The sequence below is a fragment of the Pagrus major genome, chromosome 8, assembly GCF_040436345.1.
Source record: "Pagrus major chromosome 8, Pma_NU_1.0".
Taxonomy (NCBI): domain Eukaryota; kingdom Metazoa; phylum Chordata; class Actinopteri; order Spariformes; family Sparidae; genus Pagrus; species Pagrus major.
In genome coordinates, this window is record NC_133222.1 from 19,122,035 (window position 1) to 19,144,336 (window position 22,302).

At 39.2% G+C, this 22,302-nt stretch overlaps 1 protein-coding gene across 1 annotated transcript; it reads left to right on the forward strand.

Moving 5' to 3' along the window:
• Positions 1–3,676: 3,676 nt before the first annotated feature.
• On the forward strand, positions 3,677–20,859 carry oaz2a (ornithine decarboxylase antizyme 2a). The gene is given in 6 exon segments (XM_073472003.1): positions 3,677–3,867; positions 13,998–14,064; positions 14,066–14,146; positions 15,939–16,111; positions 16,903–16,988; positions 18,428–20,859. Coding segments are annotated over 6 exon segments (648 nt in total). The 5' UTR covers positions 3,677–3,757; the 3' UTR covers positions 18,559–20,859.
• Positions 20,860–22,302: the final 1,443 nt, after the last annotated feature.

The window sequence follows — 22,302 nt, forward strand, 5'->3', positions numbered from 1 at the left end:
CAAAAATGATGATAAGACCTTGTTTAATATTTCACACCTGCCAGAGAAATCTGCACCACATGGCAAGAAAAACCTGGAAAACATGGCCAAGCAGCTTTCAAAAGAGCTGACTGATAAATCATACTGTCATGTCATGGCTACCAGCATAATTCCCACTTGGAAAGTAGAAGGCAACATCAAAAGCCGATTCACAAAAAGAGTGTCCCCGGACATCCAGACTTCAACACCGTATTGTACAACTCCAGTAGAACCTTTCAACGATTCTGCCCCATCTCCAGCTTTCTCTGAAAAGTCAGAAAGCGGACTTTCAGTAGAGTCGGCTGACACCTCATCTTTGATATCAGAGATGACAACCAACGATCTCGTCACGGCTCTACTCATGATGCTCATCAAAAATGTCCTTCAGAAAACCAGAAAGTCCCTTCAGACAGGAGACATCGACAGCATCATTAAGCGTCTCTCAGAAATGGCACGGGATAACATCAACATCAATGACTCTGCTGTCAGGAAGACTAGAAGAAGCATGAAAAAAGTCAGTAATGCGGTGATCAATGACCTTAAACGGGAGTTTGGCTCTCCTGAACAGCTACTGGATGCTGCAATGGCATCAAACACTTCATTTTTTGATGAAGCAGTTTTGGAGTCTCTGGCAATCCATCTGGATGCCCTCTACAGTCCAGAAAGGTATACAGCTGCCAGATTGTTTTTAATGGTGGGAAAAGTTCTGATCAAACCCTTTACGCTTTTCATCCCTGACCACGCCGAAGAATAAAGACCCATCCACCTTTTTCACCACCCCCCACATCTTTTGGAAGCACACAGCATTCATCTTGAAGGAAACAGGTTCATCACACCTTCCATTAATTGTTGCTGTGTGGAGTTTTTCGACTCCCTGGATTTTAACGGGTTTTCACCAGGACGCTCCGGTTTCCCCATTGTTACAATTGTAACATTAAAAAAACTAACCAGGGCATTAAGGCGGTGCATCGAGGACAGCAGCGATAACAAAATCACCATCTCCCGCTTCACCTGGGATTGATGTTATCGGTTAGGTGTGTCGTTAAGACACATCTAAATCGAACTGGACAAGTCAAAATACCAGCTGTGAGAAACATCGTGGTCACACGGAAGCTCAGTGTTTGGCGATGGTCAGGGTTGGATTCCCAGCCTCAATCGTTGCCTTGTGGAGTTTGTTGACTCCCCGTGTTGCCGTGGGTTTTTCCCCGGATGCTCCGGTTTCCTCCCACAAATCCTAACATCAAATAAATTGACAAAATTCATTTCATAGTAATGTTGTGGAATCTATATAATACAGGTTTGTGTTGATTGCACAGAAAGGGGAGTTATCTATTACAAGTCATATAGTAATATCCTGGTAATTACTTGGAAACAGACAAGGCTTCCTTTTACAGTCCAGTTTCTTCTTACTTACTGAGTAAATTGTAAAAACATTGGCAAGAACGTACCCAGTATTTAAGAGGATGTACCATAATGACTATCAAGAGAGACCTATAGAGAGAAACTGTTCCAGCGGTATGTGACCAGGTGATACTGATGTCATTTTTCTTAAATACACTTAAATAGTAACATTGCCATCGTTTCCAGGGTAAATAATAATATACGTATCATATATAAATATGATAATAATAAAACAAAACAAAGAAGAAGAAGAAGAAGAAGAAGAAGAAAACGAATTGATAGATATAGCCCATTTCTTAAAGAAATGACAAAAAAAACCCCAGACAAGGCAGATATGATGGGTCTGCTGATATGTCAGGAGGACATTCAGGAGCACAAATTGAGCTAATTCAGATTCCTATCTAAAGACAATCACCAAAACACCAACACACTCCCAAATCACCTGAGCATTACAGGACAGGAGTTCTGGGAAATGCTAAATAGTGCAGATGTTTAGTTTAAGGAGAGGTTTGTCCACCCAGATCTAGCTGACATTCAGAAGCTAGAGGTAACTGCTGAATGGAGAGGTGAGTGTCCAACTTACCATGTTTTGGTCCAAAACACTTTAAGGTGCCCTATCTAGTTTGGGGGAAGACATTTTAATCAGAAGATAAAGAACTTCAGTGACTGATTTTTTAATGCCAAAATAAACAAACTGATCTTAAAGGACAACACATTTTCATACTGTTTCAGTGTGTTAATTTTTGGTGGACCCTGCCACTTTTCTAGCTTCAAACGATGTTCTAAAGGCCCTCACTTTCCTCTGATGACAGCTTGTTTATTCAGTTCTGGAAAAAATAAATATGCCCCTTTAAATATGTTCCCCTTCAAAGAGATAGATCTAATTACCCTACTTGTTCCACAACTTAGGAGGTCCTATTTGTAAGACAAGCTGATTTTTGTCTCATTCCCAACTCGTCAAATACTGATGCTTGGGAATGGGAGTTGGGAATGAGACTTAAAAAATATGCATTTCTTGCAAATAGGACCTTTAAACTCAAAAACGGGGATTGCCATTCCAGAAATAAAGAAAAGAAAAAGAAAAAAACACAATGATTACAAAACTGTTTCTTGCTTGCAAGTGAACAAAATCTGCCAATGGATCAGTGAATATTTTCCAAGAAACAAGGTATCTTGATTAGAGGCTAGATGGTTTAAAACTGAAAATAGACATATTAAAGTTACGTCACATTACGCCTATTTTAAAGTCTTCACGCTGGTTGCCTGTTAGTCTTCGTATTGAGTTTAAAGTTCTTTTATCAGTTTGTAAGACACTACATGGCCTTGCACCGAAATACATCACACAAATGCTTTTAATTTATGAGCGAGGAAGGCCCCTCAGATCCTCCGGCTCTTCTCTTTCAGTAGTTCCACAGAGCAGAACAAAAACATTTGGTAATGCTGCTCTCAGCCATTATGCTTCGAGCCGTTGGAACAGCCTGCCAGAGGATCTGAGAGGAGCTCGAAATATTGATACTCTTAAACGTAAACTAAAAACGTATTTATTCAGTCTGGCTTTCATGTATTGTCTTAAGATATGTATCATTTAAATTTTTATACTTCATTTATTCTGTTTTTATCAAAGCCTCACATTTTTTTTACTATATTTTTTTATAGATTTTTATTTACATTTTACTGCTGTTCTTATTATTCTTATTCCTATATTATATTTTATAAACTTTTAAAATCTAATTTTAGGTGCAATATTTAATTTTTTTCCTATTATTATTAGTATTGCTTGTTTTTTATCCTTTATCTTTTATTATTTTAACTACTTATTTTTTTGCGATTAGTGTGCATTAGTCTCTAAACCAGTTTTTATACCATGTTCTTTTTTCAGTCACTTGTCAATCATTTTGAATTGCATTTTGATTTGTTTGAAAGGTACTATGTAAGAAAAGTTTGATTGATTGATTGATTGATTGATTGATTGATTGATTGATTGGTTGATTGAAAGTAAGTAAGCTACACATAATTAAAACCACTATAAAGTGTGATGAAATTGCAGTAAACTTGACATAAAATGTCAAAACGTTGTCATCAGATAAATGCTGTTGTTATTGTTGTCATTTTATGTGAGTTTTAACCGCTTGTGGCCAGTTTGTTTACTTTGGGTGCCTCCTGTCACTTCCTGGTATGAATTACCCATGATGCCTTGCTGCGCCTATAAAAGCCCTTCGTGCCGCTGCAGACCGCAGAGTTCCTGCTGTGAGGCGAAGTGAGGACGACAAACGCATCTCTGTCACGAACAGTCGCGCTAGAGACTTTTACTGCATCAAGGTTTCGTCTTAATTTACGGATGGTGAATTCTTCAGTGGAGTTTTTATCCAATAGTAATCGTTTTAGTTGTGAAAAAGGATCTAAAGACCCGTGTTTCCTCGAAACTATCATGCTGAACACCGAGGAAAGGTAAGAGGATGCTAATAAACGTTAACAAAAATAAATAAATAACCGTCGACGGTTTTTCTGGAAGTCAGCTGGTCTGTTTGTTTCAGTGCGAGTTGACTTTGAGAGTGTAGCTTTGTTAAAATAGTTGCAACCTTCTTCAGCTAGCTTGCAAAATTGCCGGAAAACAACTGAAAAAAAAGCAGACTGTCTGTACATACAGCACAGCGTTAGATGCTGCGGATGAGTTCAGACAGGAGTTAAGCTAACAGTGATGCAGTAGACACAAATGGATGTTTTTCTCTGTCTGCGTGTAACGCAACACCAAAAAAAAGAGCCTTAACATGTCACGAGCTATTACTGAATTTAGGTGTGTGTGTGTGTGTGTGTGTGTGTGTGTGTGAGGAGCTGAAAGGCCATTGAAGGTCACACTTGAAAGATTTAAGTACCCATTACAACTCACAATGTAGATTTAGGATCTGTTCCAAGTTGTTTCATGTTTTTCAAACAGAGTGAGAAACGATGCAACCTACAGTTATGTCCATTATGTTCACTATCGATTATTTTTGACTGATTAATTATCTGTAACATGGCTATGGAGCTCAGGTTAGCGTCTTCACATTGCCTGTATTAAGCAACAGTCTAAAACTCAAAGATATTACACTTTTATATAATTTACAAACACAGAAGCTGCAGATCTTTATATACTAGAAACTCCGAAAGACATACTTTTTGCTAATTTATCAAAATACTTTCAGCACTAAAGAAATTAATTCAAGGCCCAATGGAGAAAATGCGCTCCTCCCACCTAGTGCAGAAATAATTAGGCGATTAATGTATGGACAGAGAATCAATTGACGACAATTTTGATAATCTCTTATTTGTTTAAGTCAAACATTTCTTGCTTCCAGCCTCTTAGATGCAAACATTGACTGGTTTTGTCTATGTTTTTATCTATTGGTTAATTTGTTTTAGTGATTTTATATTGAGGGGGAGGAATTCATATATGCCCTTTGGGCTTCTTTTCCTCTCCTGCACAATTATTTGCCTTTGTATTATTAAATATAATTCTTGTTTTTTATCATTGTGCATATGAATAAAATAAAATACATAAAAAAAATCATATTGGACTGTTTTGGACAGTTTTGAGTTGCTGCGGTAGTGTTATATATTATTTTGTTATAGTGATGCAAGATATATATCGAGCCAATATTGTGCAATTTATATCATCTGCTACTTATTGGTATCGGTGCAGTTATAGCTAATAAATAAAGCTGATGATATGATGCCGAATTGTCTGTCACAGTTGTATTGTCCAGGTTGATGAGTTTATTGGAGCTATAGGAGATGAAATAATCCATATTTGTTCACTATATCTTAAACTTTCTTACCTTCAAGTGTGCAAAACAGGTTAGGAAATTATTTTCAAAATACAAAAAGTGTCAACTAACTGGTTACCTTATTGGTATCAGCCATGAAAAGCACCCAATTATCAGTTATCCATAAAGATCAATAACGTACATTGCTATTTTATTATTTGTTACTTCTTTCTTATGTTGAAAGTGAAGTGAAACTAAGATAAACCTAACGTATATATGAGCAATTAAATGGATGATTTGTTGCCCGAGTGATTTGTTTATCTTTGCAAAATCAAAGGTAAAGGCCTTGTTGTTGTCCTCTTTATGATCTGAATGAGAGAGAGAGAACAAGATGTCCATTGACGCTGTGAGCCAGAGCAGTGACTATATTAGCTCTCTGACTGTTATGGCCCTGTCAGCTTAAGGCATCAACTGGCCTACATCAGCCTGGTTGCGTAAGCCCCCCCCCCCCAACCTCTGGTTCACTTCTCAAGCATCAATGGAATGTGTGCGTGTGTGATTGTGTGCGTGTGTGTTTGTTTGTGTGTGTGTGTGTGTGTGTGTGAGGAGTACGGGGGTGCATTGACTCAGAAACAGCTGGATTATCTAACCTGAGCTACCTGAGTGTAAGTAAGTGCCCCTTTGAGTGCCCGGCAGACTGATCTCTTCAGTGTTTGCTGGGAGAGTCTAGGTCAGACAGCTGTAAAATTTTCCATTAAGTAACCAAAACATTAAGTGTGCCAACCAGTTTCAGCTGACATCTGGAGTTGTCAGGTGTTGTCAGCCATTATAGTTGACTGCAGGCGAGTTTGCGATATAAACCTCTAGAGTTGCATGCACATACAAGTGAGTAGCTGACGGGCTTGAATTAAAACATACCACTGGAGAAAATGCCCCAACACTGGCAGAAAACTTAAAGAGGCTCTTCATGTACAGAAAAGTATCGATTTTAGAGCCAAGATTTTTTTCATTGTTGTTAGACCAGTACTCTTTGGGGCTGATGCGATAGGAAGTAAAAAATTCCGATAACGATATGTCAGCCGATACACACACACTTTTTGCAGTGATCCCCTCAAATGTCAATATCAATCACTCGTGGCAAAGATGATAACCGGCCAAGTGATAGATAGGTTGGGATCTAAGTGCTCATAAAATGTCAGACAATAGTTAAAATCACCATTTCCCAAAGCCAAAGGTGATATAGAAATCAATCATTTTTGGCACTTTCAAAGTGAAACATGGTCACAACTTCTAAAATATTTTTTAAAACCTCGTCAATCTCATATTTTTGGGGAGTTTGACTGTTGTTGAAACAACAGAAGACATTTAAAGACATCACCTCCGACTCTGAGACATTTTCACTCTCTGAAGTTTTATTGACCAAACGATTAATGAGTCCTCAAGTTTCCTGGGGAGGTTACTGGAGAAATGATTATGGGTGATACTTCTGGTGCTCACCGGAGCTAGCATAAGTAACAAGTAGCATAATAACTGACCGTTAGCATTTTCAAGGCTTGAGAAGCATTAGCTAAGTCTGCTTAGCAATAATAATGTTAGTAGTAATCAAACTGAAGAAGCGCCTTGGATGAGAGGTGAAATGTCTTTAAGAAAACAAGTCCAGTTGCCTACGATACAGCACTTAGAGTTCTAAGAATGAGGATTAGCGTCTTGTTACCACGGAAAATGCCGCTTCTGGTGAAGTGACGGGACGCACCGGATGTTTCACCCATGCTTTGCCCGAGGTATCATGGGGGCTAAAATAAGGTGGATTAATCAAGAATAATTGGTTGACAAGTAATTAGTTGCTGCCCTACCAATGCTATTTAGTTTAATAGCATATAAGGCTGAAGAAACCAGGAAATATTCAAACCTGAGAAGTAGAAACTTATAATATTTAAACATTAGTCAAACCAAGTCAGTTTTATTATAGTCCAAAATCAATCATCATCTGCTGATTAAACAGCATCTTTGGCAAGTTCTGGTTTCATCCACTTAAATGCAGATTGGCACTTAATATGATGCAACACCCACGCCACCACAGATAATTTATTGCCAGACACACACACCCTCTTTGCTCTGCCATGAACTTGGTTCCCGCCAAAGCTTATGTTTTCATAACAAACAACAGACATGAAGGCTCAAGCGTTGTGTCAATATGATGGTAAATTATGTGTTTCATTATGTCACTTGGCTGTCTGTACTGTCATACTTGCTTACCTGTTCCTGTACTGACAAAGCTACTGCTGACTTAAACTATGCAGCTGTTACAGCCAGCTGTGTTTTTGTTGGGTGATGTTTTTCAAAATTGCCATGTAACCTTTTAGGGCTGCCTGTTTGCATGAGGCTGTATTCCTTCTTACATCTTAACAAATTTGTTGTAGCTACTGTGTTTTCGCAGTCAGACATGCAGAGTTTTGTGATGCCTGTTTACTTGGATTTTCAGTCAAAAGACTTGATTTACAGCAGCCTGTTTAGCCATGGTGACTGTCCCTGTTCATTAGCAGTGTGGCTCCAAGAACATTAGTGTTGGTCCGTCCACCACTTTGGTCCAAACTGGAATATCTCAACAACTATTAGGACTGCCATGAAATTGTGTACAGATATTCAATGTCATGAACCCCAATGGTTTTGGTGATCACATATTTTTTTTCTCCACTATGGAGTGGGTATTTGTGGTTTATATGGTATGTCTATGTCTACATTTATGACATTGGTTGTCATTTAGAGCTGCCACAATTAATAGATTTTGTGGTTTCTTTACTCCTCTGTGACAGAACTCTGAATATCTTTTGGGTTGTGGACGAAACAAGACATTTTAGGATGTCATCTTGGACTTTGTGGAAACACTGACTTTTTTCACCATTTTCTGACATTCCTTACAAGACTAAACAACTTATCGATTAATCAACAATAAAAGTGATCGTTAGTTGTAGCCCTAATTTGATTGGTTTCATACTTTGGTTTATGACTTGCGATAATTATACCTGCAATACTAGCGATGTTCCTGTCCTTAGCCGTTTGTGTTTAGCGCTAATTAACAAATGTTAGCCTGCTATCAAGCAAAACTAAGATGGTGAACAGGCAATGCTAACATTTAGTTCAAAGCTAAATTTAGCTCAACTTTTAGTCTTGTGTTAACATAAATGCATAAAATCCACTGAATGTCGTTTTAATAGTGAGTGACTGACCGGGACATTTTACAGTTGAAAAAATAAACTCTTTTGTGCTCTCTGGTTGGCAAACTATATCATGGTGATTTTGTTTTTGTTTCGTCTTTAAATAGATCTTTGGCATTTATCTCTTATCTGTAAACGTGTCCATGAAAGCATCCGTGATAAACTATAATCTTGGGATGATCTTGGCCTTGTCTATGTATCACTTGAGCTAAAATTTTCATAAACATTGCTGAGTCGATTAGTTATTTGCTTTAACGCGTGACTCCTCTGAATATCCTGCACTGTACTTATTCAGACTCATTTAGTTGGCCGTTTACTCCACTTTGTCCCCAGGGGTCAGACCGACGGGTTTTGACAGGGACACATCCATCCACACTCAGGTTTCAGAGCACGTGTCCCTTTCCTGTTTCTGTCTCGACATCTTTTCCGACACGCTGCTCTGCCAAACTTCCGGGGGTCGGAGGAGGTCTGAGGACTCTCCTGTTTACTTTCCTGCATACAGCATCGTGTCTCCAGCCTAAATCATTCTCACCACATGTTTATTTTGGGGGCCAATAATAAGCTTGTTTATGCTGACAGTCTGGGTTTAAGTTGAGTCTTTTTCCATTACTAGCTGGTAATTAAAGTGTGAGAAGTTGGTATGGTGTGTTTCGGTCTTTTTGGAGGACCTACCACAGCACTTCCTGTTTTGGTTGAGTCGTGTGTTTCTTGGCGGTGGGTCAAACTAGAGCAGCAGGCCAGCCCGGGCTGTTCATCCCCTGAAACAATTCACCTGAATCGGTTCTCAAAACAACTCGCAGCTCAGGAAGAGCAAACTGGCAGAGTGAGGACACACACATGCCCTCGGCTCTGCTGGGAGAATTGGATGATGACGCACTTGGCATCTTTTGAGTCTCTCTGCAACACACAGATGATTAAATCCTCACCGGCATACTAATACAGCCCAGGACTGGGTGTGCTTGGCCTTCAATGAGTTTTTTTTTTTTTTTTTTTTACCCGTCAAGTTGACCTCCTGTAGCCTATATTCTGTTTTTGGGGTGCCCTAATGACCTATGGCAGGGCTAAAGGTTGCTCCAACTGGAGTGGCATCATGGGGACAGGAGGGCGGGGAGGGCCGCTTAGAGTGTGGCTGAAATGTCAGAGGACGAAAGTGTTGCCTTTCAAAACAAGCTGGCATTTGCATCAAGGACAGGCTCATCTGTCTATTGCTGAAAGGGAAGATGGAAAAAGAGAAGCAGGTCTTGACATCTTAGCAAGCGTGCTGATCTCCTCCTACATTTGTGTCGTACCTGCTGTCCCCGATGCAGTCTGATACAGTCTGTTTCAGTTTTGTTTCTCTGAAATAAATGAAGAGAGAGTCTTGGCTGTCTAGACTGTTTTAATTTTGTGCTGCCAATGTGCATCTCGTTCCAAACTGCACTGTTTTCAAAGGAAATCCTGGTAGATTCAGTAGATTTTTAAGTTGCACCTGCTGGGTGCTGAGACTGCAGATTTTCATGCATCTGTTTTAGTTATTAAGCATATTTATATTTAGTGTTCATATTGTGATTTTTATTCCATTCCAATACTATATATTAATACTTTACACACAGTCTATGTTGACCTAATAAAATGTGATGTATTGTTACAATTAAACTGCCCAAGAGTTTATTAAAGTTATTACATTAGCTCACCCATGTAAGTAACTATGCTGCTTACATGTTCATGCATCTGTAACAACAAAGTGTCATGTCATTGTGACACAGACAGGAGCCGTTCTGCTGCATATTGTGTACAATGCAAGTACATTTTTGTTAATAATACTTTTGCATTTTACTTAAGATTTTAAGAGCAGGATTTTAACTTGAAATTGAGTACTTTTCTAGAGTGGTTGCCACTTTTTAGGGCTGCAACTAACAATTATTGTTGTTTTTTAATCTGTAGATTATTTTCTTTATTCTTTATTATGCAGATTATGAAACACTTGAAAATGCCCATCATGATATCTTCAAGCACAAGATGGCCAAACCCCAAAACGTTTAATTTACTGCCACCTAAGACCAAGAAAATCTTCAGCAAATTCTCACTTTTGACAACCTGAAGACTTTAAAAAAACATATTGCTGATTAGCTTTCTTTCACTTGGCTAATGGATTAATCAACTAATCATTGCAGCTCTACTACTTTAACTGGGTAAAGGGATTAAGGAGAGAAAAATGACAAGAAGCCACACAGTAACCAAAAAGATGCATAAAAAAAGGACTCTGTTGTCTCTGCATAGTTAAGAAACAAGGAAGTGTTGGTGCAGTTGTTGCTGTAAATGTGAACAGGCCAGGCATAATGAGCTTTGTTTTCCATCGCTCACTCTCAGGGTGCGTAGCTATGCAGATCAGGTCGCCCAGGTTACCTGTCTGGTCTGCAGGGAAACAAAGGCACAGCTCCTCTTCTCACACAGATACATGTACCTGATGTTTTTCTGTAGCACATGTTCTCATAAATCAATATTCACTCACAAACTGGTTGGACCAGCTAGCACAGTTTCAGACATAACAAGGTTTGTCCCTGGGACCAAACAGGGTGGTGGTGTTATGTGCCATGGCCTTGAGCTGCAGCGAACATTTTTTGATGGGTCATTTTCATAACATTTTAAATTCATGCCAAATAACCACAATTTCACATACTTTAGGCTAATCAGTTTATAACAACTCAAAAAGATGGCAAAATGCATTTAAATAAATAAATAAATAAATTTAAATAAAATATAACACACAAAATATATACTAATTTACAGTTAGTGCCAGAAAAGTTTTTCCTTTCTTTTTTAAAGCATGATATGGGCAGACTACAGAGGTACACAATATAGACCTACAACAATTAATGTAGAACCACAATTTATTGTTGTTATTATTATTATTATTATTATTATTATTATTATTATTATTATTATATTTTTGTTCTTTGTGAAATTGTGACTTTAGGGCCATTTAGACAGTCCTGCAGAATTTCTCAATAATATCATTGCATTATTTGGATTTATTCATGCATAGCCTTTCTTAAATACACAGGCTTACAGACTCTAAAGGACATAGCATAGCCCACTAGCTTCAGCACCGTAGTATTTGCTTGTGCTGGTCTTACAATGACAGGTGACTCTAAATGTCTGGAATGTCTGTCTAGACTTTGGAAAGTCTACCTGTATTCTAGGACAAATTTCATTAGGCACTAAAGAGGAAATTTGTAAAGTGCATCAATATGCATTCAATAGTAGGCTAATACCAACTTGTCTGTCAGTGGGCTCGTTTTGTAAGCTCAAGCTAATTTTAACCGAACACATAGCCGCCATAGCCTATAATTAATTAAACGTCAATCTTATCACTTCTGTGTGATACTCCAAATCAACATTGCTTGCCACTTGAGGATCTTGATGGCCAAAGAGTTGGTGAAGTACAACCAGGGAAAGTGGCATATATAGCTGCTAGCTTGAAAAGCTACAATAGAGGTTGATTCGTGTGGAACTTTTAACCTGGTTATAAGACGATAATGATCGATAAAGCGCTAGAGCCTGTGAAAAGTTAAGACGGGCCGGTGTAACCGAAAGCATCTGACCGGCTCAATAATGCGGCGGCTGACAGGGATTGTCCAGGTGTGCCAGATGGCCAGTCCACCACTGCACCTGTTCAAATATCAGTACACTGCTTGACACCGAAAGCTCCTCGGTCTGGAGGAAATTACTTTGAGGAAAATTGAAGTTTATTTTCTTCCTTGCTTCCATTCTGGGATGTGGACATAGTCAGGCACCGCGACAGCACCGCGATGGACAACTGCGGTCATTGCATGTTAAAAAACTGTGATGAAAAAACTATTAGTTTTTGCAGACATTGACCATTTTAAGTGGTGGCGGCCTGGAAATCGCTGGTGGTGGCCGCCTCCAAAATTAATATGCAGGAAAAACCCTGCATAAGATTGTGTAATGAGTCCGCTTTCAATACAGTCGCAGGACGTTGCAGGGTGTGTCTGCTCAGGCGAGAATCTGACAAAATCTGAATCCCCAGCCTTCATGTCATGTCCTGTCCCCGGTGTCGGCCGGCTGCCATCATGTCTGGTATGAGATGTAACCGAAAGCGACTGAAGATGTGTGTTCCCGAAAGCCTCCCGAGCTATTTGCAGAGGTGTTTACAGATCATGTGCTTGTTTATGATACATGCCTTCCACCGCATGCACAACCCGTCAGGAACTCTTTGATTGCTGTTATAAATCATAGCTTTAATTTTGTCTGCGTGGTAGCACCGTCATAAACAAAGTGGCTGTGATGGATTTTCAGTGGAGTTAATGGACTGAAACTTTTGTTGAAGTAATCTAATAATTTGCAGAGCGTGTCTGCATCACATGCTTGATGGATTTGTTCATTGTTTAAATATTATGTTTTGAAATGTGGTCACAGATGCCGAAATCTGTCTCTGAGGTTTGAGGCCTTTTTTTCTTTTGATTATAAACTTGTCTGGTAGATAATTCAGTCTTAGACAGGTTTTCTGATATCCAGTATCTACCATATTTTTACAGAAAAAATAGTGAGGCACACTACCACATTACTCAAAGGAGTAAAGTCAAGCAGGAGGAGTTTGTTCAGTTTGTACCATTATGTTTGAATAGATGTTTGGATCAACTGGTGGAAACCTGCTAATTACAGAAAGGATCCAACACAGCAGGCGGTATATTCATGTTAAATCCCTTGGGCTGTCCAGCGGTGGGGCGTGTTGCCACAGGTGCTTTAGATTTGCTAATTACAGGATTGTCCCTTACGAAGTTAAATTGGGACTGTGTGTGTGTGTGTGTGAGGCAACATGCTGAGGGGGTTTGCATCAGCAGCAGAGCAGGATTAGTCATCATGCATCTCAGTTTTAGTTCTGTCTGTTTGAGTTAAAGGTACCCAGTGGAGTTTTCTTGTAAACACACAGAAGTTCTGTTTACTTTCAGTGTTTCTCATCAAATATGTGTTGTTTGAATCCTTAACAAGTCAAGTGCATTTCCTTCCCTATTTAAAAAAAATATATATATTTCCTTGCGTTGTTTGGCACATTGCACTTTGTTGGTTTGTTATCACTGCCAACTCATGAATACCAGAAGTGTCTGAAACCAATGGCAGGATGTTGCAACGCCAGCACTAATGCATGTGACTTCTTGTGTGCATGTTCGAGGATCTATTTGTTTAAAGATTTAAAGATTACACAGACACTGCTGTTGGGAGTTAAAAACAACGCAGGGTACATGTCCTGGTACAGCTGAAACTGAGGTTTTTGGCTTTCGTGTTCAAACATTTTCCTTCATCAATGGTTACATTATCAAATGAAAAGAAAATTAATCTGAACAGGTCACACTGGATGGACTCTTAACTTTGTAATCAGCCAACAACAACAGTGACCATATAGTTGATTTTGGCAAGCTTACAGCTGTTAGTTGTGTGTACCAATGAGTGCAGGTCTTCATTCATGCTCACTGTAAACAAGGACCTCAAGAGGCCTGTTTCCTTTATAAAACAGCTGTGAGAAAATTTTAATTAGAAGAGTGTGAGTGTGAGGATATTAGAGCGAGCACAGGACAGAAGACAATCTGAAACACTAACCGATTCGTCTTTCTCCTTGCAGCTCCTGGTTAGCCGGATCTCGGCTGCCCAGCTCCATCCCTCAGTCTCCGGGGCCTCTGTGGTGCTCCTGATGCCCCTCACCCACAACTGAAGATCCCGGGTGGGCGAGGGACTGTGAGGGATCACTCTCTCGGCGTGCTACTACACAAGGTGATACTCCTTGACTTCACACAACAACACAGAGCTGTAGTTCAAAACCTCCTGGAAACATCTGCATATGTGAACCTATAATACAAATGGCTAAAAGCGGCCTCTAAATGTCACCTGAACTGCAGTGATAAAGAGCGAACTTAATGACTTAAAATGTGACATTTTCATTTTAAACTCTGACTTCAAACGTTATTTAAAGCGAGCTGGATAAATCTTTGTCCCAGATTAGTTTTTTAAAGGCTTTTTATGGATTATATAGTTTCAGTGCGGGCATGTTTTGTTCTTATTCGGTGTAATCGCTCTAGGTAATAACTGTGTGTAAAGTGCTTCATCCCTCAGGGACCACTCTGACTCAGAGCACTAAACACAGGAACACCTTGCTAATGAGTTGTACCTTCAGTCTGGAAAGTCGCCTTTTTTAAAGCTTTAAACCTTTTAATCGGTCTCCATCTCCTCATCTGCACCTGCATTGGATTTAATGCACAATTTCATTCTTTCACCTAGTTTCCTCTCAGCAGGCTCAAATTTTATAATGTAAAGCAATGACTTTATTCGCATAGCACTTACATTTTTAAACACCTACACACAAACTGCTGTGTCCTCTCTGCTGTGTGTGTGTGCATGCGTGTCAAGTTGTACCCCAGACATGTGACCGACTCGAGGATTAGAGATTTAGGATCAGACAGATCAGTCACAAATGTCATATTACATCCTCATCTGTCCTCAGTGGGCAGAAAACCCTGTGACGTTTGGTCACCACTCTGAACACAGACTCTTGCTTGCATTCACACAGACTTTTATTTACCGTTAAACATGGAAGTTGTGAAACACGGTTTAACTTGACTTACAACTTTGATTCAGTATCTACATATTATTACTCAATAGTACATCTATGAAACTTTCATACAGCACTGCTTAGCTTACATGGCAACATTAGATCCAATAATTGCAGACCTTTGGCAGCAATCCCATGACCCAGATTATTGAATAACTATAAAAGCTTGAACTGCCACAGGGGAGAAAATGATGTACCAAACAAAAAGGCGATGCATATATGTTATACATCACTGCTTTTGACACAGGACTCGTGCTGAGCTGTCATGTTCTGTCAGCATAAAATCATATGACTGGCAAACCAAGAAAACCAAAAGCTCAGTGAGTTAATAAAGGTATAAGCAGTTTGTCTAACTATATCAGTTACAGTACAGGACTGCTTTGTCAAGATACCCATATGACTACAACCACTTCCTCATTTCACTTCAATGCTGCTCTCAGATGCCAAAACTATTGGTGTAGATGGTAAATAGACGGCACTATCTCTGATTTAAATGTCAACACTGAACTGTTTTTAACCAGCTTTCACATTCTTCTTCTTCTCTCGTCTTTTAACAGACTAGACAACAAGTCTATTTTGTAGAACAGGAAAATGTCTGTTTATTGAGTTGTGATCAGTTTAGAAAAAGAAGAAATACTAAACATTTATAATTGAATCTTTTCTAGTATGTGACTGGCTCAAATATAAATGGTCAAATTATGGGCTGGATTAAGGGTCTTATGGTTAATGTTAGGGCTGCAGGATATGGTAAAATAATCATAATGGGATTATTTTGACAGATATTGCGATTTTACCTTTTACTATCAAAAAATTGCAGTTTCTGCCATTTGAATTTTTCACTTATGTTATACATTGTGATTTCTATATTGTTTCAATTACATTTTTTAGCCCTACTTAATGCTAAAAAAATTCAATTGAACCAATAAACTAAATCATGTTCTTTCTGTATTAATCCAGGATGAGAAGTTAACAGTAACACAGGCTGCTCCAGTGGGTGGGAACCCCTCTTTTCTCCGCTTCCACTACCAGCTGAGTGAGCGCCGCTCGGCCTTCTGGGATACGGCTCTCTCAGAAGACAGCCTCTTCCTAGAGATCGCTGCTGGGCCGCTGGCGGAGGGGAGCAAGGAGGGGTAAGAATGTGTCGAGATCCTTTACTTGAAACAAATGAAAAATGACCCTCTACAGGGCACCTTCTTAAATGAATACTCTGGCTTGAGATTAAATTCTCACCCTCGTTAGGTTTGAAGAGTAGCTCTTAATGGTCTGTTTCACCAAGAATTTGCTAAATATGCTCCCTCCAGGAAGCGATGAGGAGGTGAAGTAAATGTTGGAATTCATTGTAACTGCTATAAATCTCACTACAACTGATGTTTTTTCTGAGCCACAGTTCTTTAGAGGGATTTTTATGTGGAGTATTTGATGTTATTAAATTCTCTCATTTCACCTTGGCTTTAATGCACGTGTCACAGAAATAAATTGTGGCTTAAGATGAGATAAACTGTTTCATCACAGTGTCTGAAATTAACTGTGTTTATAGAACTACAACTGTCAAGTCCTCTCTAAAAGAGCAATTTAGTGGAAGTCTGCACACCGTATGGGTCTAACTTGTCCATGAGAGGCTGTTTATTTAATTTAGGGCACACACTGATAGCCTTAAAAAACATGATAGATACTAATAAGTTTCTGTTTCATCGTCTGTCTTTGTGTTTGTCTGTAATCGATGCCTGGACAGAGTAACCTTGCCTGCGGAGGGCACAGTGCCAGTCGGTTTTGAGCAGCCAGCTTTGCAGCTGCCACTGCATTATTATGTAAAGTTGCAGTGCTTATGTAAAGAGAAAAAATAAAAAAAAAATCTTTGTGTGCGTCATCACCTCTCCCCTCGTTCACTGGCTCTCTCTCTCTCTGTTCATGTCATCCTCAGGCTAACTGCTCTGCTCGAGTTTGCGGAAGAGAAGCTCAAAGTTAACTATGTGTTCCTGTGGTTCCATAAAAACAGAGAGGATCGATGTAAGTGCTCCTGTTATTTCTAAATACCTTTTTTTGCTTCTCACAACCTGTTTTATATTGATTTGAACATATGAAGCTTTAACTGAGTCAATAGTAAAGATTTTTTACTTGATGTGGTGTGTGTCCATGACTGATTTAACTAGTTCTGGACACCCGGGGCAAAAAAAAGGCTCTCTCGAAAGTTCAGAAACACAACAACACCTTAAGGCCTCACTACTTAACATGTATCTAGTTTGTGTATTTGTGCACAAACTGAAATAGAAAAACGTTTGTGGTTTCAGGGGGAATTGTGCTGTTAAATTTTTTTTTTTGTCAAACCGTTTATCCAACTGCAGAGAGGGTTGCCAGATACAGTTGGTAAGCACAGGTTCTGGTATTGGGGTCTGTTCAGACACAGTTATACCTTTTTTTTTTATTCGACAACAATACTATGGAACCTGCATGCAGTTCAGTGCTCCCAGCTGTTGTTATAGCATCCTTTTTTAACTTTATTTAAAAGGTTTATTTATATTTTTTCCATGACGAAAGTACAGAAATCTGAATATTTGAGTAATGATGACATGTAAGTGTCCCAAGTGTAATAACTCCGAAACCCCCCTCCTCTAGGTGACCACCATCAGGGTTGTCAATTACATTACAAAAGTGGAATAACAATAATATATAGTGTATTGATCCAAATATAATACTAAAAGAGGGTAGCCCTGATAGTTCACTTGGTAGAGCATGCACGCCATGTACAGAGGCCTCCACAGTGGAATCTGTTCAATTCCAGACTGGGCCAAAAGCCTTGAATGAACTTTAGAAGTGTTCACAGGCATAATTTTGATCTTTGGAGAGAGCCAGACTGGCCGTTTCCCCCTGTGTTAAGTCTTTATGCTAAGCTAGGCTAATTACTTTCTGACTGCAGCGCAGACATGAGATTTTATGTTGATCTCACTCTTGGAAAGATAATGAATAAGTGTATATGCAAACTGTACAGCACTTTGGTCAACTTTGGTTGTGTTAAAGTGCTTAACAAATAAAGTTGGATTGGATTGGATTGGAAACTGTTGAAAGCTGGTAGTATAGACTAATCTTTCAGCATCGCTTGTAATTCATTATCCATGTTGATTTAAGTGCTAGTAGTTGAGGCTGGTGTCTGCTGCTGTTTTCTTTCAGAAAAGGACATGTTAGGGGCGTGATAAATTGGGGAAGGGCACATAAAGACTGACATGGTCATCTTGAGTCATCGTTTCTGCCTGTCCACATTACAACACACATTTTTTCAAACTAAACAGATATCAGCAGCATTTCCAAAAGTCTCAGTATCAGGACTTGGAGTAGTGTAGACTCACTACTCGTATGTGTATGTGTATGCGTTTTTAAAACAAAAATGATGTGGATGTAGCTTGAGACTTGACATGACACCACCTCTGACTGTGTCCTTGTTTCCTCCCCAGTGTCCATCATCAAGACGTTCCACTACATGGGCTTTGAGATGGTGAAGCCAGGTAACCCCATGGTACCGGCCCGGCCTGATCTGGCCTTCATGGTTTACTCTCTGGACAACAGCAGCTCAGACGAGGAGTGACTGTTACACCATCTCCTGACACCTCTCTCACCCACCCGTACTCCCCTCCTTCCCTTCCCTCCATCCCCCACGCCTTCTACCCATCTTCTTCCTCAAGAAATCGACTCTCGCTCTGACACAGACCCTTCCTCCCCCTCTGAAATCCTTCATCGCTGACTGGGAGGTGTCACTTTTTTATGGACTTGTGATTAAAGGGGAGCGGTAGGATTTCCATGTGATGCAGACTCCCCCTCCTCCCCCCTTTCCCTTCCCCGAGGATAACTACAGGGAGCGGCATAGCTTGAACTAATACATCACATGCATCGTGGGATTTAAAAAAAAAAAAGAAATTGTCTGCTTAGTTGTTCCTCTGTTGGCCACATTGTTTGTGCTGCCATCAACAAGACAAACAACTGTTTGACATTCAGGATAAGGTGGTGTTTTACATTAAAATTCAGCATATCTCTCCTCTGACAGCTTCAACTTTTGCAAGGAAAGAGACTTTGGTCTGTCTTTGTGTGCTGTATACCATGCAAGTGGTATTTGTAGGGCTAAAGAATAAAGAGGGAATTATGGGTTTGGTATGGTCAATAAAATGTTGATTTGCTTTTTGATTTTAGATGGGTAAAAGCCTGATGTGTTGCTTTTAACATTAAAGCACATGTAAACATTTCTTTACACTTCTTCCTGATATATGTTAAGGCATCATTCCAGCACATCACACGTTTGTTTGTTTTTTTGCTCTTATCCACCCAAAACAATCACCTCACAAATGTGTAAACCCTGTTAGTCTGTGTGGACGTGTCAAGGTTAAGAAGCAGCCTGTATGTTGAATGTCGCAACAGGGTGGCTGCCAGCTCAATGAGACATGCACCTCCTCTCCTCCACCTTCTCTCTGCAGTAATCAAACTGTCAAGCTGACGGTGTGAGTTATTGATGTTCTGGAGAGGACGGCGGCCTCACTGTTGTTTCGCTTTGCACGTCACACAGAAAGAAACACTTAAAGTTGTTTTTGTTTTTTTCAGAGATCATAAGCTGAATAATTGTGAGATGGTTTCAAAAGAAGCTCCCCTTCACTGTTACTTTGCATTAAAATGTACACACACACGATGATTAAATCTAGTGGAGCTTTAGCCCCAGTTTGTGCTTCTCATGTACTGGTGTTGAATTCAAGTCAAGCTAAGCATCTGTTTAAAATAAATAACTGGTGATTGTAATAAAAACAAAGGTTTATTAACAACTTTTATCTTCGTTTTGAAGTTGTTTACAAAATCTGTTCAATAAAATGCTCAAATTTATATCCGAGTTGCCTGAAAAGACATGCTTGTTCTCTAAAACTAAGAACAATGTTGACAAATATAACTGTTAACATCACTTTTTTAATTAAATTCTGGCCTCCATCGTTATCTAGATCAGGAAAAAGAAGTTCAAATTGGAAACATTCAGCTGCAAACAATATTTTTCCATCCAGATGGTTCTGGAAATGCTTTCAAAACAGTGTTGAGTTTTGTTAAACCTGTGACTTGAATAATGGTAATACATGAGAGGTAGAAACTGTGACTAGTGAAGCTTCGTTCAGCCCCGTAGAGTCATCAGTATCACTATCCCAAACCAGTTGAACGCTCGATTGAAACGAGGCTTTTTGTGCCTAAAGAGGAGAGTGCAATGTTAATATTTTTTTACTCGTGAGTCTTATTGAGGAATGTGTCCATTTCAGATTCAGACCCATGCTATGTAAGGAGATGATCTCATTGTAGGAGTACAACAGGAGCACTTCAGGTGATTATGCAATTAGATTAAAAACGCAGGAGGAATCCTGTGCAGGTTTTTTTTTGTTTTTTTGGTTTTGTGGTTCTTAGTACTTTGAACAAAACGCCAAAGAATCCATTCTGTCTGTAAACATGCTGTTGATTCAAATCATCTTGCTTTCCAAATTTAAACCTGGTATGTAAAGCAATATTAACCTACATTCCCCATGCCAGCCATACTACCTGTAACACCTCAGAGAGACGTGATAGTAGTCTGTTCCATGTTGGTGTTGGGATGGGGTGGGCGCCTTTTTTCTTCTGCATGTGTTCAGATCATATGAGTCTTCGTTGCTACTGATTGAGCCCTGACTATAAGCTGTTAGGAAATGTCAATATATAATTTTTTTCAGAGGTATATTTTTATGTATGTATATTTCTCAAATGTTTACTGTGATAGTTTAGGGATCTATTTTTTGTTCTCGGTGATTAGTTAGCAAGCATTCGATGACAATCCACACTTGTATACTCTGGAAATTTTTGTCTTGGGGAAAAACAATAAAACTTGTTATCTAAATGGATGTTTTATGCTTTTTTCCCTGTTAATGGTTTTGGTTTCAGGGTGTGTATGAATCTGTGTAGCTGTCACATGTTTTCTTGCCATGGGGCTCAATTAAACCCGACCCCAAAAGTTAGTTTGATGTTTCAGTGTCAGTGTTGAACTACAGAAAACATGCAGAGAGAACAACACAGGAAGAAAGGCGAGCTATAAAACTGAGAAAACATATGGGACTTTATAAAATAACTTCAGCTATACAAGCAGAACAACATGGCAGCCAAATTAAGGTTGATAAAACATGAGAAAAAGTCAAAGTAGAGCAGTGATGAAGAGGCTGATTTGAGGAAATGAAAGTGTGTCTTGCTTTCAGGAACAGTAGTTGTAGGAAGCTGTTTCAGCCGACTGCTGACTCAGGCGATAATCTCCAACCAGCTCAGCTCACAGCACATTACAGCTCACCGCTGGCTTCTCGCCAGAGACTGCAACCTCCCAAGTCAGTTGATCTATGAGATCTATTTTCAGTGACCGGGCCAGGATGGACTCAGCTGTGCTATATCGGCCTCCCTAATACAGCAGCAACCCGTTTCAAAACCTTTGTTGTGTCCTCCTGAAGGAGAAAAGCCATTCAGTGTTCAGTCTGTGTTCAGAGCTTTAAGCTGCAGTACAGAGGCCCGGAGGTGCCAAAAACAAAAACAGTGGACGAAATATATAACAAAAATAGGAAACACAACATTACAGAAAACATAAATAAACAAAAGCTATGTTAATTATTTTCATTGTTTCTGACCAGATCACATTATTTTCATACACACATGTGACTCAAGTCATTTGGTTGAATCCTTGGTCACTTTTTCCCCTCCAAGATCCTGCAGTCTCACCTGCAGTATTCGGTCTTTGTAAAGAGAAAAGACAAGGTATTAGTACCTGTCTAATAATGATGTTATTCGACCATTTATGTGACCTCTTAAAAAGTCTGAAAATGAGTTGAATTTGTATTATAATCATTGATATTCTGAACAATAAAGTAATGAAACAAAAAGCAAATAACTTCATAAAAGCTTAGTCAGAAAATATTCCTTTCCCATCACTTTTACACAGTGAAATACTGAAGAAAAAAACCTGAACTGAAAACATAAAATAAACGCAGACAAGTCATCATGTCTCACGTCGAGTCTTTAACTTTCAAGTCGAGTCAAATCATTTAGTCTCTGTCATTGCAAGTCATTAAAACACTGACAAAGTCAAATGTGTGTTGAACAGATTCCCTTCCAAAATTTTGCCAAATTCTTTCATAATATTTTAAATAGTTAACACTGATTATTCACCCTCGCTAACAGTCTTCTTCTTCACTGCCTTTGCTGACACATTGCTACACAAATTTGCACGTTACCATGACCACTTTGGTTCCACAGAATAATGGGTATCACCAGCTTACATGTGTACAGTACAAAACAAATGGGG